The 26,641-nt window shown below is 42.0% G+C and overlaps 2 protein-coding genes across 4 annotated transcripts in view; one reads left to right on the top strand and one right to left on the bottom strand.

The window, feature by feature from the left end:
* The window catches only part of CCDC146 (coiled-coil domain containing 146), a 164,842-nt gene that overhangs the window by 77,849 nt on the left and 60,352 nt on the right, over positions 1 to 26,641 (top strand). Inside the window, exons 3-4 of the mRNA XM_075926722.1 lie at positions 587 to 669; positions 6,657 to 6,866. Coding sequence (XP_075782837.1) covers positions 587 to 669; positions 6,657 to 6,866 — 293 coding nt within the window. The remainder of the gene's footprint in view (positions 1 to 586; positions 670 to 6,656; positions 6,867 to 26,641) is intronic.
* Positions 4,454 to 26,641, bottom strand: part of GSAP (gamma-secretase activating protein) — a 151,539-nt gene continuing 129,351 nt past the window's right edge. The window contains exons 28-30 of one of the 3 annotated variants that reach the window (XR_012903342.1): positions 25,685 to 25,794; positions 23,396 to 24,264; positions 4,454 to 5,202 (exon numbers count right to left, since the gene is read on the bottom strand). Coding sequence is in view for 1 of the 3 variants with exons in the window: in XM_075926733.1 (XP_075782848.1) it covers positions 25,784 to 25,794 (11 nt within the window). In the remaining 2 variants the exon portion in view is untranslated. Of the gene's footprint in view, positions 5,203 to 20,891; positions 25,795 to 26,641 lie in introns of those variants that run through there. The other 2 variants (XR_012903339.1, XM_075926733.1) reach the window with 2 other exon arrangements.

Genomic DNA, 26,641 nt, shown 5'->3' with positions numbered 1-26,641 from the left:
GGTAGTTCGGATTAGGCTTCCTATTCCAAACTACTGTTACGCCGTGTGTAGCCGCGGGCAGGTAGTTCAAACTACGGACATTTAAAAATGACGTTCGCCCGGGAACATGCAAATGAAGCCCGGGATATTTAAATCCCGGGCTTCATTTGCAAGTTCGAATGCCTATATTAGCCACTCTAGTTTGAACTAGGGTGGCAGTGTAGACATACCCAAAGGGTTTTAGGGTAAGAGGGGCATCAAGGCTGGGACAGGTGGTTTGGGCATAGGGAGGCTCAGAGGGGCAGGCTTTGGGTAGCACTTATCTCAAACAAGTCCTGGACACAACAGCATTGGCCCTCTTCAGCTCCTATGCAAAGGCATGGCCAATTGGCTCTGTGCACTGCCCCATCCACAGGAGTTGTGTTCTTTATACTCTTTATTTCTATTACAAATCTTTAAATAACCAACATCTTTCATGTGTTTATTTTTATTTGATATGTTACCAAGAACTGAAGAAAAGTCTGCCAACACTAATTATAAAAGTCTAAATATAAATAAAAATGTTTGTGTGTTATGGATTTCATAATTATCTTTTCCCCTTTTCTAGCTATATTCTGCTGGAAAACTCCCAGGCACCAGAGTTGCTGAGCTGAAGGCAAAGTACACCACTCTGCACGAGACTGTGATAAGGTACAGTACTTGCAGATTCTTCAGTATATTAGTTCTTGTTTCATTGTGAATACTTGATCCTAGACATTAGCCAAGGTCATAATTCCTTTTTTTTTTTGGAATTGTTTCATTAACCAAATCATTACATGCTTAAAGTAAAAATCTCCCAGTACAGATGAACTGCACAAGGTTCTATACATTGTTCAAAGACCTGCTTACATTGACTATGCTTAAAAAAGAAAGTAGGAAGGCAAGAAAAAAACAAGTATCCTTAAATGGCAAGATTTAAGAGATAATTTAAGCCAAGCAAATATCTTTCAGAAAATGGAAGTCTAAACACAGGGGCTGTGTCTACACGGGCATGAATTTCCGGAACTGCTTAAAACGGAATACTATTCCGTTTTCAGTTTTTCCGGAAAAGGAGCATCTACATTGGCAGGCTGCTTTTCCGGAAAAGCCCTTTTTCCAGAAAAGCGTCTGTGGCCAATGTAGACGCGCTTTTCTGGAAAAGAGCCCCGATCGCCATTTTCGCGATCGGAGCTTTTTTCCAGAAAAGACTACTGGGCTGTCTACACTGGCCCTTTTCCGGAACAGTGTTCCGGAATAAGGACTTATGCCCGAGCGGGAGCAGAATAGTTTTTCCGGAATAGCGGCTGATTTTGTACAGTAGAGCATCGTTGCTTTTCCGGAAATTCAAGGGCCAGTGTAGACAGCTCGCAGCTTATTCCGGAAAAGCGGATGATTTTCCAGAATAAGTGGCCCAGTGTAGACACAGCCAGGATGTGTCTACACTGCACCCTTATCTCAAAATAGCTTATTTTTAAATTTGGCAATTTCAAAATAGAGCACTATTCCAAAATGTCCCTTAACCATGCCTGTTATTTTGAAATCTATTTTGAAATAACAGGCTGCTTTAAAGACACTAAATAGCTATTTAGGGATACTTCAGGTATCCCGAATAGTTCCACAGTGTAGATGTAGCAGTGATGGCAATAGAAGTGCATAAGCTACAATTTACTACAAATTAAAATGCCTGAGAGCACATTTGTAGAGCAAGAAGCCAAAGATACTAAAAACAGAGAATAAGCAATTATTTTGGTTCATCTGAAGTAAAAAACCTGAGCTAATAGGGTGCGTCTAGACTGGCAAGATTTTGTGCAAAAGCTATTGCTTTTGCGCAAAATCTTGCTGCCTGTCTACACTTGCCGCGAGTATTTGCGCAAGGACACTGACTTTCTACTGTACAAAATCAGTGGTTCTTGCGCAAATACTCTGACACTCCCGCTCAGGGATAAGCCTTCTTGCGCAAGTATTCTTGCGCAAGAGGGCCAGTGCAGACAGCCAAGTTAATTTCTTGCACAAGAAAGCCCGATGGGTAAAATGGCTATCGGAGCTTTCTTGCGCAAGAGAGCGTCTCTACTGGCACTGATGCGTTTGTGCAAAAGCAAATCTTTTGTGCAAAGGCACATGCTAGTATAGATGCTCTCTTGCGTAAATACTTTTAACGGAAAAACTTTTCCGTTAAAAGTATTTGCACAAAATCATGCCAGTTTAGACACAGCCATAGAGTTTAAAGGACACAATTAAGGAGGATAAGGACATTACTGAGCCTCTACAATAGTACCTTTGTATCAGTTTTTACCCTATTATTGTTTTATTTGAGCTTCTGCAGGACTTAAATGATGTCTAGGCCTGTGTTGACCTTCTGTATGGGAGTGAATTTTATGAAGGGGGAACATTCTCAGTTACCTTAGATAAGATTATAACAAACTGAGCTTCAACGTGTAAAACAAATACCATTAGGTTATTCCATAATTGTCCACTGCTTGATTTCTTGCAGCTTCCCTTAAAGCATTGGGTACAACCTGCTGTTAGGAACAACATACTCTACTAGATTCACTTTTGATTTGACTGTAATTTCTGTCTTACTATTTTAAAAGTTCCTCTTTGAAAGATTGCATTAACTTGAGAGAAGTACTCTGTCCTTAAAATGGGGAATACCACTGGGACCAACAATATTTCTTCTCAAAACAGAAAGACCTTTTTAGTAGAGTTTAAACAGGATTCAGGTTGGTATGTAGGGCCATCCATAAGCCCTTTACACTGCAGTGCATTTCACCCTTTAAAAACTAAAATATAACTTATCCATGCACTACAGATGTAGTTCCTGTTTCAGAGCACATTCTTAGTTCCTGTTAAAGTATGTGGTTTTCATATGTTCTTAGAATAGGAAGTGGTTACCTACCTTGCTGTGAAACAAATAAATTGAACTTTTCCCCCTATGCCACTTCAGCTATGTCTGTGCTATACGGCCAGTTTAATGTTATGTTTTTACACTAGATCTGTGTAATTTGAATTCCTATTTTTGGCTGTTTTAATATTTTTTATTATGTAATGAGTTGCTTCAGTTTGGTATTCCAAAATTGTCTGAGCTAAAATGAGTTGTATAAATTTTCCATCTGGGAGATTCCAAATTCCTCTTTCTTTTTAGAAGGAAGGCATTAATTTATTTTTCATTAGCAAAAGATAACTAGTAGTGCTTTGATTATTTTTGAACTTTTGTGAACCTGAAAACCAATTTTGACCTTTGAATTTGACTAAAAGAATAGAAAATTTCAATGCAGTTGACCTGCTTTTAGTATAATGTAAAATTAATTTGGTAAAATTAAATTTCAGAAACCATGCACAATAATTCATATTTAACAAAGATTTCAGTGCTATACATTGCATAACATGAAGGTCTTGTGATTCATTTATCATTGTGACTATTCCATAATAGCCAATACATATTAAGAATAGTCTTACTCTTAAATATCAACTATTTAAGAATTACACCTAACAAAGCCTGCTATATTATTGGATTTATTACAAGACATTGTGTAAGTATATACAGCCAGATATTAACAATGCAAGCAAAGTTAGGCAGTTCGTCATTGGTGAAGTCGTGGAAGGGATATTCACATTGAACAGAATAAATCTGCAGATTATGATTAATATCCATCATTGCACTGGCCTCCTAGAAGAAGATTAGGCTGGAGGGACAAGCAATACATAGTAGGATCAGAGTTCATCTTATGGTACATCTAACATTACAACACTATTTTGAAATTCTGAAATAATTTAGTCCATATCTACACAGCAGGCAGTTATTTTGAAATAGTGTCAAAATACTGTCAAGCTGGAGGACTTCTTACTCCGACTCCTGTAACCCTCATTGTACGAGGAATAAAGGAGGTTGGAGGAAGAGTGCTCTATTTTGAAATAAGTGCTGTGTAGATGCTCCCTATTTCGAAATAAGCTATTTCAACATAAGATACGGAATTGATGTAGCTCAATTTGCGTAGTATATTTTGAGTTGAGCCCTATAGTGTAGAGGCACCCTTAGGTTACGGCTGCACTGTAGCCTTCTTCCGGAAAAGCTTATGCAAATGAAGCGCGGCATGGAATATCGCTGTGCTTCATTTGCATTATTAATTAGCAACCTCTTTTGCGCAAGAGGCTTTTGCTCAAAAAGGAGCTGTGTAGACGGCTCCTTTTTGTACAAAAAACCCCTCTTGTGCAAGAGCTGTTCTTCCTGAAAAAATGAAGAACGGCTCTTGCGCAAGAGGGGTTTTTTGCACAAAACGGAGTCATCTACACAGCTCCTTTTTGTGCAAAAGCGGCTGCTAATTAATTATGCCAATGAAATGCAGCAATAGTTCACGCTGCACTTCATTTGCATAAGCTTTTCTAGAAGAAGGCTACAGTATAGCTGTAGGCTTAGATAAATTGGAGTTTTTCTCTTGACTCTAATAGGCCAGGTATCACCCTAATACCTGGCCTTTATCTTTCTCTCAGGGTGCATCTACACTGCAGGGCTTAACTTGAAATAAGCTACACAAATTGCAATCTCTCTGCTAAGAGCCAAATCCCTTTGCTGGTTTGCAAAATCTCCAGTAACATAAGATGTCATTGTAGGGGGAAAACCTGGTACTTCACAACATAGGTGCACCATTTTTGAAATGTCCAAATAACAGTCTAGGCTCCATATTGACTGCCCCTTCCCCTTTCCCTCCTGAGAACACTCTGGTGCTGTATTTGACTTTCAGCGGGAAAGCAGGTAGCACGAGACTTAAATTCTGCCCAGAAACCACTGGGTATTTAATGGCTGCCTTGCCAGATCTGAGAGGCTGCCCTTCTGGGTGGCTGAGTTTGAAGGTACTGCCGGCGCAACCTCTAGAAAGTGCACTAGTCATTTCAGCTCTTCAGCTTGCTTAGAGGTGTATGCCCAGCACCACACATATTGATCTGGTTTCAGAAGAGTGATCTTAGCTGCACACAATGGGTGTTTTACCAGCTACCACCCTTTTACCAGAGGACAAACAAACATTGCAGGGAGGGAGAGTATGCCAGACATTCCTGGAATACAGCCAATATCTCTTGGTCCAGAGGTCCACTCCTCATTTGTCAATTTTACCTGGAGGCAGAGTTCAAATCTGTCCCATCATGGGGGTCCCCAAGCTGAAGGATATGGTAGTGGTTATCTGATCCTCCTTCCATGACCTGGGTCCTGTCCTGTGGGAAGGAACTCACCTGAGTTGCGGGCAGCATATCATCTGTTCTATAACTTAACTTTTGTTATGGGGTCCCCACCTTATCTGTGTTCTTAAACTTCCTTGGTTTACCTTGTTTTAGAACTGTTGATGGTTAAATAAATACTTTGTTGTTTGCATCCACAGGGCATGTCTAAACTACATTCCTCTTCCAAAAGAGAAATGTAAATGAGCTCGATTGAAAATGCAAATGAAGCGTGGATTTACAAATCTCGCGCTTCATTTACAAATCTTGCTGAAAAAATGAGGAGTCCGGGTTCTTTCGAAAAAGAGGTTTTTTTCCGAAAGAACCCCATCTAGACTGTGGTTTCTTTTTCAAAAAACCCTTTTTTGAAAAAGCGCTCTCGCGCGATAATGCAAATAAAGCATGAGATTTGTAAATTCACGCTTCATTTGCATTTTTGATTGGGCTCATTTACATTCCTTTTTTGGAAGAGGAATTTAGTTTAGACATAGCCACACTGTTGTTGAATTTATTTTATGGGGCTAAGAGCAAACCACAGTAATAGATGCTGGTGGAGAGATGTTCCTTTAGACTGGTTCTTTTTCAGCCAGACATACCAGTCATCACCACTCCGACTTTTCACTTAACTGTGGATTGCTGTGGCTGGGTCCCCAGTGGCTCATTAGCCTAGTGGCTAGATTGCTACACCTGTGCTCCTGGCCCAGGAACTCCAAGCTACTCCCTAATCAAGTCCTTAAGTATGGGGCATGGCCCCCCTTGGTTGGAGCTTCTCAGTAGGTATCTCTTTTCCCAGAGGAGTATATGTGGGGGCTTACTTGCTCTCGTGGCTGCTGAACAGACAGGCTCTGATTCATGCCCTTAGACTGCTGAACCAAGCTCCTGCCTCCTTGCTAGTCAGCCCCAAACTGAGCCAGGCTCTTTCCTTTTCTCTCCCTGTAGGCCTGGCATTGGTTGCAAGTAAAGCAGGATGGGGCTAGCTAGGCTCAGAGGCTTTCTTTAACCCTGAAATGTCGGACCATTCTTTCTCTACTCCCTCATGATTGCACATAGGATTATAGCCACTGAAGTTGAGGCCTCAAGTAATGGAACATGGGGAAACAAAATCCTATTTGCTTAAATGCTCCCACAAAACTAAAATTTAAATAAACATAAATGCACACTCCTATTCTACCACTACTACTCCACAGAATAAAGCAGCCTATCATGTTTTTCCCAGTCTGTTTTATAACACTAGTCCCATTCTGTAGTGTTACTGTCACCTAGCATTGTCTGTCATATGGACCTTGAATATACATCAAGTCCTCTATAACTGAACCTCAACACAGAGAAAAAGAGAGAGATACCCATTTTATCTTAATTGTTACAGGTCAACATGTTAGATACAATAACATAATTACAAAGTTTCTTCCTGGTGCCTTTTTAATGATCCTTAGTGCTTTTATTTAATACAGCTTACAGGAATCAGAGATCCAGCTGCTGCAGGATGCCAAACATTTCACTATAGAAATAGAACAGCAGCAACAGGAACTAGAAAAAGCTGATCAGTTTCCAGAAGGATTTACCAGTGAAGTCTCTAGAATGAGACAGCAACTTCTTAAATATCAGAATGAATATACTGCTATTAAAGAAAGAGAGTATGAACTTCAGTACAAGGTGAACAGGTAGGTAATGTTCAGGTATTCAGGTGATCAGGTGCACTTTTTAAATAACTCAATACTAAAGAGATAATATGCAATATAATCCAATTTCTTCTGCACCTTTGAGTGGCTACATTGCTTTCCCTCTAATTAGTTATAGTGTCACTTTTTCCAATTAAACAGTTGCCATGATTTTCCCCAGAGATGGCTATATGTCACTGGTGGATGTAATGGCTCCAGAATGTAGTTTGCAATACTTTAAATGAATAGAGTGTTTTAGTGTCCTTTGAGCTACTGTATAAATATGAGACTTAAATAATAATCTATTTCACTGTGTTCTGCAAATTTCTTATAAAGGCTGTTAGTGGAGCATGGTGTCCTATCATTCTGTTAACCAAACTGGTATGGGTATTATATTTAATTGAAAAACTTTTTTTACTCTTTTTAGTACAAATGAAGCAAAATGTCTCTAAGACTGAGCGATTGAACTTGTGTGGAAATTATATCATAAATGTGTTTGCCTCAGAACTAACTTTTTTAAACCCCAAAGCCAATACATATTCAGCCTTCTCTATTAAAGTAATAAAAAGAAAATGTAAAGTATGTTTATACTGCCAGATTACGCCCACCTCTGTAAAAGACGAGATTAAATATAGTCATTTGTTGTGGAAAAAGTAAATGCTTGACATTCTCATGAAAAGCTGAGTCTTGTAAGTATCTTATTTAAAATATTTGGGTTTTGCTGCAAAAAACACTGTGTTCAAATTATCTTTCCACTTCTTTTCTATAGAGAAATGAAGTATGATTGTTATGTAGTATACTTAAAACATTTATTGTACAATTACAGCAGAATACTGTAATTTAAGTAATTTTTATTTGTTTTGTTTGGTTAAATTTCTCTGTGCTAAATCCATGTACACCCCACCCTCCCATTCACTATATATTGCCTGTGTGGTGCGAAGGTGGCTGATCTCTCTAGACATGTAGATAGTCTTATGTGTAGTGCTGAGGAGGAGTTGGTAGTCGTGGTACATGTAGGTACCAATGACATAGAGAAAGGTAGGAGAGAGTTTCTGGAAGCCAAATTTCAGCTGCTAGGAAAGAGATTGAAATCCAGGACCTCTGGTAATGTTCTCTGAAATGCTTCCAGTTCCACACGCAGGGCTAGGTAGGCAGGCAGAGCTTCCATCTCAATGCGTGGATGAGATGATTGTGTAGACAGGAGGGGTTTTGATTTATTAGGAACTGGGGAAACTTTTGGGATAGGGGGAGCCTATGCAGGAAGGATGGGCTCCACCTATACCAAAATGGAACTAGACTGTTGGCACTTAACATTAAAAAGGTTGTAGAGCAGTTGTTAAACTACAAGCTGGGGAAAAGCCAACAGGAGCGTAGGAAGACGTGGATTGGACAGACACATCTATTAGGGGAGGTTCTATTAATAGAGATGCTCTATGTTCTAGTCAGGAGGAGAGGATGGAAGTATGGGTCAGATCAGATGAGACACAATCAAATGAAAAAGAGTCTAATACATCAGGAAATGGTAGACAGATGAATAGTGTCAAATTATTAAAGAGCTTATACACAAATGTTAGAAGTCTAAATAGTAAAAAGAGTGAACTAGAGTGCCTAGTTTTAAATGAGGATACTGATAAAATAGGCATCATGGAAACTTGGTGGAATGAGGACAATCAATGGGAGATAGTCATATCATGGTACAAAATATATCGGAAGGACAGGTCATGCTGGTGAAGGAGTGGCACTATATGTGAAAAAAATATAGAATCAGATGAAGTAAAAATCTTAAATGAGCCAAAATGTTCCATAGAATCTCTATGGATAGTAATTCCATGCTCCAATAATAAGAATATAGCAGTAGGGATATATTATTGACCACCTAATCAGGACAGTGATAGTGACTATGAAATGCTAAGAGAGATTAGAGAGGTTATCAAATTTAAAAACTCAATAATAGTGGGGGATTTCAACTATCCTCATATTGACTCAGTACATATCACCTCAGGATGGGATGCAGAGATAAAATTTCTTGATAAGCTTAAATCAGCAATGCGCAACCTGTGGCTCACCATCCCCTTGGGGGTGGTGGCTGTCCTCCAGGGAGGTTGTAGCACTTTGATCCGGACCATCTGGTATTATTTTTCCTGGCTTGGTGCCAGTGGGATGGGGGCAGTGGCAGGAGCAGAGCGGCAATTAAAGGTGCCGTGCTTTTTTTTTTTGTTTTGCTCAATGAACATTTTTCTGGACCCCTTTTATTGGGTTCGGGGGTTGTGAATGCAAAAAGGTTGTGCACCCCTGCCTTAAATGACTGATTCCTCGAGCAGCTGGTTCTGGAACCCACAAGGGGAGAGGCTATTCTTGATTTAGTCCAAAGTGGAGCGCAGGATCTGATTCAAAAGGTAACTATAACTGGACTGCTTGGAAATAGTGCCCATAATGTAATAAAATTTAACATCCCTTTAGTGGGAAAAACACCTCAGCGGCCCCACAATGTGGCATTTAATTTCAGAAAGGGGAACTACACAAAAATGAGGAAGTTAAACAGAAATTAAAAGGAACAGTGACAAAAGTAAAATCTCTGCAAGCTGCATGGAAACTTTTCAAAGGCACCATAATAGAGACCCACCGTGGCTTAACAACCAGGTAATAGAAGCAGTGACATGTAAAAAATATATTTTAAAAAGTGGGAGTCAAATCCTAGTGAGGAAAATAGAAAGGACCATAAACTGTCAAATGAAGTGTAAAAACATAATAAGAAAAAACTCAAAAAAGTAATAATAAAATGTTTACTGAGTACATCAGAAGCAGGAAGCCTGCTAAACAACCAGCGGGGCCCTTGGATGATAAAGTCATAGCGGAGAAGCTAAATGAATTCTTTGCTTCAGTCTTCATGGCTAAGGATATTGGGGTGATTCCCAAACCTGAGCCATTCTTTTTAGGTGACAAATCTGAGGAATTGTCCCAGACTGAGGTGTCATTAGAGGAGGTTTTGGAACAAATTGATAAACTTAACCAGTAACAAGTCACCAGGAGCAGATGGTATTCACTCAAGAGTTCTGAAAGAACTCAATTAGGAAATTGTGGAACTAACAACTATGGTTTATAACCTATCCTTTAAATCAGCTTCTGCACCTAATGATTGGAAGATAGCTAATGTGATGCCAATTTTTAAAAAGGGCTCTAGAGGTGATCCTGACAATTACAGACTGGAAAGTAATGTTAGTACCAGGCAAATTAGTTGAAACTATAGTAAAGAATAAAATTGTCAGACACATGAATGAATATAATTTGTTGGGGGAAAGTCAACATGGTTTCTGTAAAGGAAAATGATGCCTTGATAATCTGCTAGAGTTCCTTGAGGGGGGTCAACAAACATGTGGACAAGGGGGATGCAGTGAATATAGCATACTTAAATTTCCAGAAAGCCTTTAATAAGGTCCCTCACCAAAGGCTCTTAAGTAAAGTAAGTTGTCATGCGATAAGAGGGAAGGTCCTTTTGTGCATTGATAACTGGTTAAAAGACAGGGACAAAGGATAGGAATAAATGGTAAGTTTTCAGAGTGGAGAGAGATACCTAGTGGGGTCCCCCAACAGTCTGTCCTGGGACCCATCCTATTCAATTTATTTATAAATAATCTAGAGAAAGGGGTAAACAGTAAGGTGACAAAATTTGCAGATGATGCCAAACTGCTCAAGACAGTTCAGACCAAAGCAGACAATCATAGAATCATAGAATAATAGGACTGGAAGGGACCTCGAGAGGTCATCGAGTCCAGCCCCCCGCCCTCAAGGCAGGATCAAGCTCCGTCTACACCATCCCTGACAGATGTCTATCTAACCTGTTCTTAAATATCTCCAGAGAGGGAGATTCCACCACCTCCCTTGGCAATTTATTCCAATATTTGACCACCCTGACAGTTAGGAATTTTTTCCTAATGTCCAATCTAAACCTCCCCTGCTGCACTTTAAGCCCATTACTCCTTGTCCTGTCCTCAGAAACCAAGAGGAACAAATTTTCGCCTTCCTCCTTGTGACACCCTTTTAGATATTTGAAAACCACTATTAACCCCTTAATCTTCTTTTTTCCAAACTAAACAAGCCCAGTTCATGAAGCCTGGCTTCATAGGTCATGTTCTCTAAACCTTTAATCATTCTTGTCGCTCTTCTCTGTACCCTTTCCAATTTCTCCACATCTTTCTTGAAATGTGGTGCCCAGAACTGGACACAGTACTCCAGCTGAGGCCTAACTAGTGCAGAGTAGAGCGGCAGAATGACTTCACGAGTTTTGCTTACAACACACCTGTTGATACAACCTAGAATCATATTTGCTTTTTTTGCAACAGCATCACACTGTTGACTCATATTCAACTTGTGGTCCACTATGACCCCTAGATCCCTTTCCGCCATGCTCCTTCCTAGACAGTCGCTTCCCATCTTGTATGTATGGAACTGATTGTTCCTTCCTAAGTGGAGCACTTTGCATTTCTCTTTATTAAACCTCATCCTGTTTACCTCTGACCATTTCTCTAACTTGCTAAGGTCATTTTGAATTATGTCCCTATCCTCCAAAGAAGTCGCAACCCCACCCAGTTTGGTATCATCTGCAAACTTAATAAGCGTACTCTCTATCCCAATATCTACATCATTGATGAAGATATTGAACAGTACGGGTCCCAAAACAGACCCTTGAGGAACTCCACTTGTTATCCCTTTCCAGCAGGATTTAGAACCGTTAACAACAACTCTCTGACTACGGTTATCCAGCCAATTATGCACCCACCTTATTGTGGCCCTATCTAAGTTATATTTGCCTAGTTTATCAATAAGAATATCATGCGAGACCGTATCAAATGCCTTACTAAAGTCTAGGTATATGACATCCACCGCTTCTTCCTTATCCACAAGGCTCGTTATCTTATCAAAGAAAGCTATCAGATTAGTTTGGCATGACTTGTTCTTCACAAACCCATGCTGGCTATTCCCTATCACTTTATTACCTTCCAAGTGTTTGCATATGATTTCCTTAATTACCTGCTCCATTATCTTCCCTGGGACAGACGTTAAACTGACCGGTCTGTAGTTTCCTGGGTTGTTCTTATTCCCCTTTTTATAGATGGGCACAATATTTGCCCTTTTCCAGTCTTCTGGAATCTCCCCTGTCTGCCATGATTTTTCAAAGATCATAGCTAAAGGCTCAGATACCTCCTCTATCAGCTCCTTGAGTATCCTGGGATGCATTTCATCAGGACCTGGTGACTTGCTGACATCTAACTTTCCTAAGTGATTTTTAACTTGTTCTTTGTGTATCCTATCTTCTAAACTTACCCTCTCTCTGCTTGTATTCACTACGTTAGGCACACCTCCAGACTTCTCGGTGAAGACCGAAACAAAGAAGTCATTGAGCATCCAAGTTCCCTGTTACTGCTTCTCCCTCCTGACTAAGCAGTGGGCCTACCCTGTCCTTGGTCTTCCTCTTGCTTTTAATGTATTTATAAAAGGTCTTCTTGTTTCCCTTTATGCCTGTAGCTAGTTTGATCTCATTTTGTGCCTTTGCCTTTCTAATCTTGCCCCTGCATTCCCGTGTTGCTTGCCTATATTCATCCTTTGTTAGTTGTCCTAGTTTCCATTTTTTATATGACTCCTTTTTTATTTTGAGATCATGCAAGATCTCCTTGTTAAGCCAAGCTGGTCTTTTGCCATATTTTCTATCTTTCCTACACAGCGGAATTGTTTGCTTTTGGGCCCTTAACAACGTCCCTTTGAAATACTTCCAACTCTCCTCAGTTGTTTTTCCCTTCAGTCTTGCTTCCCATGGGACATTACCTACAAGTTCTCTGAGCTTATCAAAATCTGCCTTCCTGAAATCCATTACCTCAATTGTGCTGGTTTCCCTTCTACCTTTCCAAAAAGATCTCACCAAACTAAGTGATTGGGCAACAAAATGGCAAATGAAATGTAATGTTAATAAATGTAAAGTAATGCCTATTGGAAAAATAATCCCAACTCTATATACGTATTAAGGGGACTAATTTGGCTACAGCTACTCAAGAGAGATCTTGCAGTCATTGTGGATAGTTCTCAGAAACATCCACTCAGTGAGCAGTGGCAGTGAAAAAAAACTAATAGAATGTTAGGAGTCATTAAAAAAAGGATAGATAATAAGACAGAAAAGATCTTATTGCCTCTATATAAAACCATGGTACGCCCACATCTTGAATACTGCGTACAGATGTGGTTGCCTCATCTCAAAAAAGATATATTGGAATCAGACAAGGTTCAGAAAAGGGCAACAAAAATGTTTAGGGGTTTGGAACAAGTCCCATATGAAGAGAGATTAAAAAGACTTGGACTTTTCATCTTAGAAAAGAGGAGACTAAGGGGGGGTATGATAGAGGTCTATAAAATCATGACTGGTGTGGAAAAATTGAATAAGGGAACGTTATTTACTTATTCCCACAATATAAGAGCTACGGGTCACCAAATGAAATTAATAGGCAGCAGGTTTAAAACAAACAAAAAGAAGTTTTTCTTCACTCAGCGCACAGTCAACCTGTAGAACTCCTTGCCAGAGGATGTGGTGAAGGCTAGAACTTTAACAGGGTTCAAAAAGAGCTAGATAGATTCATGGAGGTTAGGTCCATCAATGGCTATTAGCCAAGATAGGTAGGAATGGTATTCCTAGCCTCTGTTTCTCTGGAAGTGGGTGATAGGGAAGGGATCATGTGAGGATTACCTGTTGTGATCCCTTCCCTCTGGGGCATCTCGTATTGGCCACTGTTGACAGAGGATACTGGGCTAGATGGACCATTGGTGTGACCCAGTATGGCCGTTCTTATGTTCTTATCTAAGCTCCACCCAGAGATATTGGCTATGTGTAAAGTACATTCCTCTTTCAAAAGAGGAATGTAAATTAGGCAAATAGAAAGTGCAAATGAAGCACGGATTTAAATATCCTGCGTTTCATTTGTATATTCATGTCCAAGCGCTTTTTTGAAATAGAGTTTTTTGAAAGTGGAAGCACAGTCTAGAGAGGGTTCTTTCAGAAAAAAAAACATTTTTTGAAAGAACCCGTACTCCTGAAAAAATGAGGCATACAGGTTCTTTCGAAAAAGGGATTTTTTTCAAAAGAACCGTGTCTAGACTGCGCTTTCACTTTCGAAAAACCCTTTTTTGAAAAAGCGCTTGGTCTCATATATTCAAATGAAGCGCAGGATATTTAAATCCGCGTTTAATTTGCACTTTTGATTTGCCTAATTTTCATTCCTCTTTTGAAAGAGGAATGTAGTTTAGACATGCCCATTATGTTTCTCTGTTTTATTTTGTTTTTTTCTCTGTTCCTCTGTAACACCTAGCAACCAAGTATGCTTTATTAAGTATATCTTTTTGTTTTGTTAATAAAAATCACCTTTTTTAAGGCGATGATTTGATTCTTGTGTCTTGGAAAGTAGCATACATGTATGGACCTCTGGCTAAGACTGAGAGATCGCCTATCAGAGATTTGCAGTTTGTTTTCTGTTTTCTTCAAGCTCTCTTGTGGTAAAAGAGCTTAAGGGGTATCCCTCTGAAAAAAGTTCAAGTGCTTCTTCCTGGATTTCAGAAGAAGAGGGGGTTTTGTTTTTACACTTGATAGTGGCAGCTACTTCCCAAAGGCAGAAAATCTGTGGCCTTGGGGAGTTTTTGTAATTGGAAGCCTATAGAGGCAAAGTATTTAAGGTCTCTTGTGGGCTTCCACCTTCTTAACTCAGATTGCCAGAGTGGGAAACAGCCTTGACAGATGTAGACACCAATGCACACAGCCATACATATCTGCAAGTGTCAGTCTTCATATATGGATTTACGGGTGGAAAGATGGTGCAAATTGAATAATTTATGTTGGAGCAGTGAGAAATGAATGGGATTGTGTACAGAAGTGAATTAATATGTGAATACAGAGAAGGAGTCTAAACTTATGTCATAGGAATATTTTTTCTTTAATCTCATTATGTTGATAGAGGATGTATCTGAGCCTTTAGCTATCATCTTTGAAAAATCATGGAAGTTGGGTGAGATTCCAGAAGACTAGAAAAGGGCAAATATGGTGCCCATCTATAGAGAGGGAAATAAGAACAACCCAGGAAACTACAGACCAGTCACTTTAACTTCTATTCCAGAGAAGATAATGGAACAAGTAATTAAGAAATCCATCTGCAAACATCTGTAAGATAATGAGGTAATAGGTCACAGCCAGCATGGATTTGTAAAGAAGAAATCATGTCAAACCAATCTGATAGCTTTCTTTGATCGGATATCAAGCCTTGTAGATAAGGGAGAAGCGGTAGACATGGTATACCTAGACTTTAGTAAGGCATTTGACACAGTCTCATGTGACCTTCTTATCAATAAACTAGGGAAATGCAACCTAGTTTGGGCTACTATAAAGTGGGTGCATAATTGGCTGGATAACCATTCTCATCCGGTCATCTGAAGAAGTGGGCTGTTCCTATGAAAACTCATGATACCATCTACGTGTTTTGTTAGTCTGTAAAGTGTTACCAGACCAATTTTTGTTTTTTAAGTTCATTCTCAGAGAGTACTTACTAACGATTCACAATCATGCTGGAAGGGCATAACAAGTGGGATTCCGCAGGGGTCTTTTTGGGACTGGTTCTGTTCAATATCTTCATCAGTGATTTAGATGATGGCTTAGAGAGTTTGATTGGCATGATTATTAAGTTTGCAGATGATACCAATCTGGGAGGGGTTCCAAGTGCTTTGGAGCATAGGGTCAAAATTCAAAATTATCTGGACAAACTAGAGAAATGGTCTGAGGTAAATAGGATGAAATTTAATAAGGACAAATGCAAAGTTCCTTCCTTAGGAAGGAACAATCAGTTTTACACATAGGCTGTGTCTAGACTACATGCCTCTGTCGTCAGAGGCATGTAGATTAGACACATAGGCAAAGTCAAATGAAGCCGCAATTTAAATGATCGCGGCTTAATTTACATTTACATGGCTGCCGCACTGAGCCGGCAAACAGCTGATCGGCTTTTTGTCCGCTCAGTGCGCTAGTCTGGACGCTCCCCTGCCGACATCAAAGCCCTTTGTCGGCAGCCCCGTTATTCCTCATGGGACAAGGTTTACCGGGGCTGCCGACAAAGGGCTTTGATGTCGGTAGGGGAGCACCCAGACTAGCACGCTGAGCAGACAAACAGCCGATCAGCTGTTTGTCGGCTCAGCGTGGCAGCCATGTAAATTTAAATGAAGCCGCAATCATTTAAATCGCGGCTTCATTTGACTTTGCCAAAACAACAAATCTACATGGCTCCGTCGACGGAGCCATGTAGTTTAGACATACCCATACAGAATGGGAAGTGATTGTCTAGGAAGGAGTACTGCTGAAAGGGATTTAGGGGTCATAGTGGCCCACATGTTTAACATGAGTCAACCTTGTGACACTGTTGGAAAAAAACCAAATATGATTCTGGTATGCATTAACAGGAGTGTTGTGAGCAAGATCCAAAAAGTAATTCTTCTGCTCTACTCTGCGCTGAATAGGCCTCGGTTGTAGTATTGTGTCCAGTTCTGGGCACCACATTTCAAGAAAGATATGGAGAAATTGGAGAAAGTTCAGAGAAGAGCAACAAAGATGATAAAAGGTCTAGAAAACATGACCTTTGTGGGAAGACTGAAAGAATTGGACTTATTTAGTTTAGAAAGAGAAGACTGAGGGGGACATGATAGAATTTTTCAAGTACTGTATCTAAAAGAGTGTTATAAGAAGAAGGGAGAAAAATTGTTCTCCTGGGCCTCCGAGGATAGGAAAAGAAGCAATGGGCTTAAATTGCAGCAAGGGAGGTTTAGGTTGATATTAGGAAAAACTTGCTAACTGTCAGGGTGGTTAAATACTAGAATAAATTGCCAAAGCGGGTAGTGGAATCTCCATCACTGGAGATATTAAAGAGCAGGTTGGACAGACACTTGTCAGGGATGATTTAGACAGTGCTTGGTTCTGCCGTGAGGGCAGGGGACTGGACTTGATGACCACTTGAGGTCCCTTCCAGTTCTATGATTCTATCATTAAACTGATTTTTAAATGTAGGACACAATGTACAAAACTTTCTAACAAGATGATAAATAAAGGGGAAGATGATAATGACCCAAATTTAGTCTTTACACAATTCCATGCAAGTCAACTGAGTTGCTTTTGTTTATAGCCAGGGCTGATACAGCCCAATAATACAGAAAAGAAATATAAAATAAAGAAACAGGGAAGCATTCAGCTAAGGTGAACCCTCATCTAATGTAACTTTTTCATATTGGTACGAGGGTTAAGAATTCCACTTTTGTGGAGTGAAAAATGAGAAATAGTCTTTTTTCTTTTCTAGACTAAGACGGAAATAAAATGTGAAACACATTTGATACTAATTGTATGTTAAATAGTAATCAATTGAATTGAAAATGGGAGGTGTTTAAATTATAAGATTTATGTGCTATGTTTTCTTCTGAAAATAATTTCCATTTCAATCATAGGGGATAATCCCAGAACCCTTGCACAGAGTAACTTCTTAGGCCACGTTAACACTTACTGTGCTAGAGATCAGTCTTCTGGGATTTGATTTAGCGGGTCTAGTAGGGACCCCCTGAATCAAATGCTGAGAGAGCCCCCAGTTGGTGCTGGTACTCCTCAATTATCAAGGAGTAAGATATGTCAATGGGAGTGTTTGCACCCATCAACCTCCAGCTGTGGAGATGGTGCCAAGCTTGGCTTAAGGTACTTAAGGTGCCACGCTTGGCTTACCATCTACTCTAGCTGCATTATTTACACAATTGGAGTTGAGTACCTTAAGCCGACTTTCTGGATTTACCATAGACCTGGCCTTAGTCACACAAATAGTACCACTGGGATCAGCAGGGTTACTCACAGAAGTATTACTTGGTGTGAGGCAGGGATGCAGAATCAGGCCTGATATTTTGTACAAATCTGGAAAATTCTTTAACCTCTGGCAATTTCAGGATTAGCCATTCAGTTTAGTGTAATGGATTTAAAGGTATAAAAGGAAGCTCTTCTCTATACTTTCTTACTACAAACTTTTCATCTGTTGGAGTTCAAGGTAGGTTGTTAAAACAAGTAAGCAAACCTAAACACTTAGTCCCTTGACTGTATTCTTTAGCATGTGCATGCAAAGCCTGTTTTGAAAACCTTCTGGAAATCTCATATTGGTGTAATGTCATCTTGAATACACTCAAGTTTATGGTCATAGGTCCTGATCCAGGGAGAAGTGCAACACCCTCTGTGGACTTTTGGAACACTCCATGTTAATTTCAACAGCAGTTGAAATACTCAGGACTTTACAGAACTAAATTCTATGCTTTTAAATGTTCTGTTCTGATTACTGGGTTTATTGATGAACTAAAACAGACCTTTGTTGACAAGTATATTTCCTAATCACTCCTGACTTTATTTTTGTATTTTTATGGCAGTTTGCAGTTTTAGACATCTCTCGGCAGAAAAGTCTGGAACTTATTTAAGTTAAGTGTGAGTGTGTGTGTGTGAGTGTGTGTGTGTGTGTGTGTATAAACAAACTGTAGCTACATTAGTTTTGCATGCATTTGTATTTTTTGGCATCAAAATTAATAAAGTAGCATGAAAAACACGTGCCTGCATTTTCAAACAGAAATGCTTAGGCTTAAAGGTTTTGTTCTTTTTTGATTGTGTGTAAGTTGTTCAGGCTGCCAAAATGATAAAGGTTATAAAAGTGTAAAAATGAAGAACAGATTAATCAAAAGACGCATTAGAAAACAGAATTAAGGTCTGATGCCTAATTCCTTTGTATTTTACTATTCATTTGTGTAACACCAACAGTATGGTAAGTGTGTTACAGATACTTATGAACAGTGGTGAAAGTAACTTAAAATTTCTTACAGGTACTATCCTATTGCAACCCCGGTCCTTGCTAGCTCTTTAAATAGCTTCCTATTGGTTTTCGCCACAGCTTAGTCAACTCTTGCTGGAGCTGAGCACCAGAGCGCACTTCCTTACTTTCACCTCTGGTTGTGAAAATAGGACCTGATTCATACAGATTACGGTATACTGAGACTAATGCTAAAATGTAAAACCAAATTACAAAGGCTAGTGGTTAAGGCCAAACAATAACTTTTAGAAAAATAAAATAATACAGTTTGGAAACATCTGTCTACACAGCAGGGCTAAAGTCAGAATAAGCTATGCAACTTGAGCTACATCAGTTGTGCAGATTAAGTCAAAATAGCTTATTTCTGCTTTGGGTGCTGTTTACACAGCTTGAAGTTCAAAGAAGAACACTTTTCCTTCAACTTCCCTTACTCTTCATGAAACGAGGGTTACAGCATTCAGAGTAAGAAGTCCTCCAGCTTGACATTATTTCAAAATAAAGGCTGGCAGTATAGACATACACTATGTTATTTTGGAATAATGTCAGTTATTCCAAAATAATGCTGCTGTGTAGGCATACTCTTTGGGTGTGTCTAGACTGATTCTCTCTGCTGACAGAGAGATGCAGATTAGGCACATCGAAATTGCTAATGAAGCGGGGATTTAAATATCCCGTGCTTCATTATCATAAAAATGGCCACAGCTTTTTTTCGGCATGGAGCTTTGTCGGAGAAAAGCGGCAGCCTAGCGGCAGTCTAAAAATAGACTTTTTTGAAAGATCCCTTATCCCTTGTGAAATGAGGTTTACAAGATCTTTCGAAAAAGGCTTTATTTTTTGAAAGATCAGCCTCTAGACTGCCGCTTTTCTCTGACAAAGCTTCATGCTGAAAAAGTGGCAGCCATTTTTATGCTAATGAAGCGCGGGATATTTAAATCCCCACTTCATTAGCAATTTCGATACATCTAATTTATATCCCTTTTCCGAAAAAGGGGTGTAGTCTAGAAGTACCCTTTGAGAATAACAAAGACAGAGAAAAATCTTAGCTTTATACAACTTGAAAGAAATAGCTAAATCATGAGTGCACATTTAATGTACAGGCAGTCCCCGGATTACATACAAGATAGGGACTGTAGGTTTGTTCTTAAGTTGAATCTGTATGTAAGTTGGAACTGGCGTCCAGATTCAGCCGCTGCTGAAACTGACCGCCAGTTCTGACTTACATACAGAATCAACTTAAGAACCCCAAGCGTCCCCAAGTCAGCTGCTGCTGAAACTGATCAGCAGCTGATTCCAGGAAGCCCGGGGCAGAGCAACTCTGCCTCGGGCTTCCTGTAGTCAGCGCTGGTCAGTTTCAGCAGCGGCTAAATCAGGACGCCTGGGGCAGAGCAGCCGGGGTGCTGCTGGGTTGCTCCACTAGCGCCGCTCCTCGGCACTACTGGACCAGCCCAGCAGCACCCCATCTGCTCTGCCCCAGGCGTCCTGATTCAGCCGCTGCTGAAACTGACCAGCAGCGGCTGAATCAGGACCAGAGCAGCTGGGGTGCTGCTGGGTTGGACCAGTAGCGCCCAGAGCGGCGCTGCGGGACCAACCGGCAGCACCCCAGCTGCTCTGCCACAGGTGTCCAGAGAAAAGCCTAGTCTGCTGGGGGGGCGGGTGTACTAGCTGCGCCCCCCCCCCCCCCCACCCCAGCAGACCAGGAAGACACGGGCGGCGATCCGAGACCAGCAGACCAGGGAGACCAGCAGACCAGGGAGACGGGGAGCAAAGCCTCTGAGGACGCCGGCAGCGGGACAGCCGCGGGGCGTCTGGGCTGTCCCGTTGCCGGCTTCCCCCGCGGCTTTGCAAAGACTCGGGGAAGCCGGCAGCGGAGCAGCCCAGGCGCGCCTGGGGTGCCCCGCTGCCCGAGCCCCCCCCCCCCCCCGCTGCTTTGCAAAGCCGCGGGGAAGCCAGCAGCGGAGCAGCCCAGACGCGCCTGGGGTGCCCCGCTGCCCGAGCCCCCCCCTCGGCTTTGCAAAGCTGTGGTGAAGCCTGCGGCGGAGCAGCCCAGGCGCGCCTGGGGTGCCCCGCTGCCCGAGCCCCCCCGCTGCTTTGCAAAGCCGCGGGGAAGCCGGCAGCAGAGCAGTCCAGGAGCGCCTGGGCTGCCTCGCTGCCCGAGCCCCTCTGCGGCTTTGCTCTGCGTCTTCCGGGTCTGCAGACCAGGGAGACGCAGAGAAAGCCCCAGAGTACACGGGCGGCAGGACCGCGAGGTCCCGCAGTCCGTGTACTCTGTGGCAGCCCCGTTCGTATCTGCGGATCCGACATTAGTCGGATCCGCGTAAGTCGGGGACTGCCTGTATATGTGAAATTAATATTGTAAATGAAGTATTTTAAGTTTGACTCAACTTCATCTTTGGACATTATTTTTTTTTAAATTAATATTTTAAAGGATTATCTGTTCTCTTATACTGACCTTCGTAAGATGACAAACTTTTGTTGTGAACTTGGAATAGTACCACATGAAACTGTCCTCGTTAGATAAGATTGTGATGAGAAAGGGAAATGGTACCAACTTTTTTCTGTTCTACAGTTTTAACATTGTCCTTGTGATCCGCGTGAGGCAGTGATTGGCAATCTTAGTTAGTGAGCTGACCACGTAAGTAGCCTTTCCTTCATCTCAGTGAGCTACAAGATTGTTGTAACCAAGATGGCCTCCTAGGAGAGGGCATTTTTGCAAACTCTGCTTGCATATCTAGAATTTGAGGGCTATGCCAATTGAATCATAGCAGTGCCTTGATTGGATGCTGAGGGAGTGCATGACTTTCACAGTCAGTGTTGTGTGCTAGCAGCATGCACCTCACTTCACAGGCCCTGGCTTTACATGTGTATCATTTTAGTAATACCAGTAGGAAAAAACTACATGGATGGAAACCAGCATCATCTGGTAACCCTGCACGTGGGCAAGGGTAAACAGAATGTTTCACGGACAACTCACAGAACCCAAATGGGCCACATGCGGCCCATGAGTTGTAAGTTGCCCACCACTGTCCTGGAATGATTTTAAAGAGACACTTCTTGGCCTATACTTCTAACAAGCACTGCAGCATCCATTTAATTAGTTTTGGTCACAGATACAATAAGCATGGTCACGTTTTCAGAATGGGGATTTCTCTGATGTTTTTGTGACTATGCAAGCCCGAGTAATTCTACTAGGTATCCAGCTAAAGTACCTCAGGGTTGTAAATTCCCCTTATTAGTTATTTATTTGGACAACTGTGACAATTCACTAGCTGGGTAAGTGAAAATATTCATTCGTTTGTAGTCAAACAGCAGACAATTCCAAAGGAAAAATTATAGGTTTCAGTTGTGGCATTTGGGTGCAGTGCATAGGAGGAGGAGGAACACAGAAATCCACCACAGAACCTGGAGATAACACACTGGCAGCTATGACTATCTATAAAGAGCAAGTTTTACATTTTCCCTACACCTTTTTGGGATGCTGGGCATTTCCAGGAGAATGCAGACGGAGCAGCTCTGTGTCACGCAAGGAAGTAGTAGACTACACACTCTCGCACTGTGCATATACCACATATAGTCTGACCCATAGTGACCTGTAAAAATAATACTAATTTAAGAGATAGATCTTCAACCTTCACTCATAATGAGTCATGTTTACTGACAGGACTAGTTCCACTGAAGACAATGGAACTGCTCTAGTGATTAAGTTTTACTCACAGGAGCAACAGTTGAAGACAGGTTTTAAATGCATATTATTATTTTATTTTCTAAGGTCTATATCCTGTTGTCAGGAGGTCGCCCCTCGGGCTGCACCACCATGAGACAAGGTGGGGACGACTTGTCTCCCTTTGGGGACAACTCCTGTATTATTCTAGCCCTGCCCACGGGATTCCCACCTTGCCCGGGGCAACTAATGGCCCTGCCATGGGTCGCCTCCCATGTGGGTATCACAACAACCCTTCACCCTTAACCCATCCAGGTCAACACCCAGGGCCCACAGTTTGGCCCCACAATGTTAGTACAGTCTATGTAACCTCGTAGGTTCAAGTCTCAGTGGTCCCAGCCCTGTCGCTGGGGGCGAGAGGAGGGATATCCACCCTCAGGCGGGGATAGGGGGACCCGGGCCCGCCCACACTCCCAGGTTCTGGCCCAGATCCCTAAAGGGAGGGCAATCGCCTCCCCCTGCTTGACAGAGGTCACGATACCGAAACCCGTCAACCTCTCGGGTTGTTGCCACCCTGTTCTGGGCCACTTCCTACCCATGTGCATTTCCCATTCCGTCCCTTCCACCGGCGACCCCCTCCTCACTTCATCGGCCCCGTGGAAGGTGTGTGTTGATCCCAGGTTCCCCCCTTGATGGAGACTCCTCCAGGTCTCTGGGCTCGGGCTCCTCCGGCGGGGTGGAAGCTGAACCACCTCCTGCTCTATCTCCGCCCAGAGGAACTCCTCACCTCGGTGGGGCGCCACTTCTCTCCCTGCTACTGCCCCCTTCTCCTTCTCATTTAAAGTATAGAATGGAACACAGACCTGGCATACGCATTCCTACCTTTTCCACTTATACAATGAGTGATCCTCAAGATCAAGCAAGATAGGGCCAGAATAATACTCATAGCACCCAACTAGCCCAGGCAAACATGTCACCAGGACCTGTTACAGATGAGCATTCGGTCACCACTTCAATTCCCACCAGTCAAGGCTTTGCTGACACAACGAAATTGTTGAATTCCCCATCTGGCCATCCACAAGTTACACCTCTAGGCATGGATGCTTGTTGGTTAAATTCCATGGAAAGGACCTTTTTGGAAGCAGTACAGCTCATCATCACAAATTCCACACAACCTGCAACAAGAAAGACACATGGTCAAAAATGGAAAAGGTCCATGGCCTGGTGTACAGCTCACAACCATGAACCGCTCCACATGGGCATATCACACATTCTACAATACTTGTTAGAACTACATAATGCGGGTCTCTCCTTGAGTACCATTACAGTGCACCTTACTTCCATTTCCACTATACACGCTCCTGTACAAGGACACTCAATCTTCACACACCCGTCAGTCAAACACTTTATACAGGTTTTTCACAACATGTTTCCCACATACAAGGAACCAATCCCAGCATGGGACTTGAGCCTATTACTAAATGTGCTCATGGGTAAACCCTTTGAGCCTCTTGCCACCTGTCAATGAAAGTAGCTTTCCTTGTGGCAATCACCTCTGCAAGACATATTGGCGAAATAGCAGCCTTAATGGCGGATCCACCATACACCATCTTTCATAAGGGTATACTTATGACTCATCCCAAATTCCTACCCAAAGTACCTACCGTGTTCCACTGCAATGAACCCATATACTTATCTGTTTTCTTCCCTAAACCACACAAGGACAATAAAGAAGCAGCTCTCCATACCCAGGATGTCCTCAGAGTACTGGCATTCTACCTACAGCAGGCAAAGCCCTTTTGGGAAACCCCACGGCTGTTTGTTTCATCAACAGACAGGTCACAGGGGTTGCCTATTTTGAAACAAAGACTCTCAAAATGGATATCTAGTTGCATTAAACTAGCGCATATCTTAGCCCAGAGAGAGCCCCCACCAACTGTGTGAACTCACTCAACAAGGGCAATGGCAGCCACAGTGGCATTCCCATAGGGTGTCCCAACAGAACACATCTGCAGGGCCACCACATGAGCATCAACACATACTTTCGCTCAACATTATGCAGTTCAGACATTTGCTGAGTTAGAGACAACATTTGGCCGCACAATACTTTTGGCCTCACAGGGTCAGCATTCAAAACTCCCACCTCCTACTACGAATACTGCTTCGTAACTACCTAAGGTGGAGCACCTACAGGGACTCTCCTCGAAGAAGAAGGGAAGGTTACTCACCTGTATAGTAATAGGAGTTCTTCGAGATGGTTGTCCCCGTGGGTGCTCCACCACCCACCGTCATCCCCTCTGCTTCGGAATACAGCACATCTGAGTCAGAGAAGGAACTGGGGTGGGGAGCCCACTCATGCACAGTAGCCTCCTTAGAACACACACCAGCTCCCTGCATGCAAGGCTGGCCAGGGGCATTGCTGTCACAAATCTCCTGCATCGGGCTCAGCAGCGCTGAAGCACCTAAGGTGGAGCACCCACGGGGACAACCATCTTGAAGAACTCCAGTTACTACACAGGTGAGTAACCTTCCCTTCTGTAGAAGTCCCTTGAGGTGAATAAGTTCAAGAACTACACCTATATACTCTGTCCCCAAATTCCTAGAACAAAAAATGCTGCAGATGTTAGAAAATCAGGACTATCAGTACCTCAGAACATGCCTCATGGAGTGACTCTCCTTCCAAGATCATTTCCATTCCCTCTCCCTGTTAGTAGTGCCAATTGCCAAGCTATCATTGGCTGACAGACCATTGCTGTATTTGTTGACCACTTTTAGGGTGTGTCTAAACTACACCCCTCTGCCAACAGAGGGATGTAGATTAGGCACATCGCTATTGCAAATGAAGCAGGGATTTAAATATCCCACGCTTCATTCGAATAAAAATGGCCACCGCTTTTTGCCAATGTGGCACTTTGCTGGCAAAAAGCAGCAGTCTAGATGGGAATCGGTCGACAAGGAAAGCCTTTTCCGACCGATCCTGTAAACCTTATTATTTACTTATTCCCACAATATAAAAACTAGGGGTCACCAAATAAAATTAATAGGGCAGTAAGTTTAAACAAACAGAAGGACATTTTTCTTCACTCAATGCACAGTCAATCTCTGGAACTCCTTGCCAGAGAATGTGGTAAAGGCTTGAACTTTAACAGGGTTCAAAAAAGAGCTAGAGGTTAGGTCCATCAATGACTATTAGCCAGGATGGGTAGGAATGGTGTCCCTAGTCTCTATTTCTCTGGAAGTGGATGACAGGGGAGGGATCACGTGAGGATTACCTGTTCTGTTCCCTTCCTCTGGGCATCTGGTATCAGCCACTGTTGGCAGACAGGATACTGGGCTGGATGGACCATTGGTCTGATCCAGTATGTCTGTTCTTATGTTCTTTCTAATTGGTGAGAAAAATAGTTATAGGAAAAGTTATTTTTTCTCTTACAACACCAGCAATTAAAGATACCCCCTTCCTCTTTATAACAACCTGTTACATCCTTGAGGACTTATCATGTCCCTGCTCAGTATTCTCTTTTCCAGACTAAACAAACCCTTTCTTAAAATTTTTTTGTCGTAGGTCAGGTTTCTAGACTTTTAAGCATAGTCCCCTGGTGGACTAAGTGAAATAAAACAACATTAAACCAGCTGTTTCTGGTCTACTGGTTTACTTTATAACTAGAACAAGAGTAATATACAGACTTGTTCTTTTATCCTCCAAGTGCATATGAAAGTGAGCTTTACCTACAGGGCAGGCTGTAAATGGTCATTTCACAATGCCAACCAGATCATTTCCTTTTCCAAGCTTTTTATCCACCTGTCCCTAACTATGTTTAACAGGTAACACGTCACGTGAACATGATTCAGAAACAAGGATTTAATGCTCCACTCCTATCCCTTTTCCATATATACTTCATTGTCTGATAGACGGACAGTGATTCAGTCAAAAGAAACCTCAGCTGTGTCTACACTGGCAAGTTATTCCGGAAAATCAGCCGCTTTTCCGGAAAAACTTGCCAGCTGTCTACACTGGCCGCTTGAATTTCCGGAAAAGCACTGACGATCGAATGTAAAATCATCAGTGCTTTTCCGGAAAAACTATGCTGCTCCCATTCGGGCAAAAGTCTTTTTCCGGAAAACTGTTCTAGAAAAGGGCCAGTGTAGACAGCACAGTAGTATTTTCCGCAAAAAAGCCCCGATCGCAAAAATGACGATTGGGGCTTTTTTGCGGAAAAGCGCTTCTAGAT

Source organism: Pelodiscus sinensis, chromosome 1 (assembly GCF_049634645.1).
Source record: "Pelodiscus sinensis isolate JC-2024 chromosome 1, ASM4963464v1, whole genome shotgun sequence".
NCBI classification, from domain to species: domain Eukaryota; kingdom Metazoa; phylum Chordata; order Testudines; family Trionychidae; genus Pelodiscus; species Pelodiscus sinensis.
Note: the sequence above shows the minus strand (reverse complement) of the source record. Positions and strands in the feature narration are given on the sequence as shown.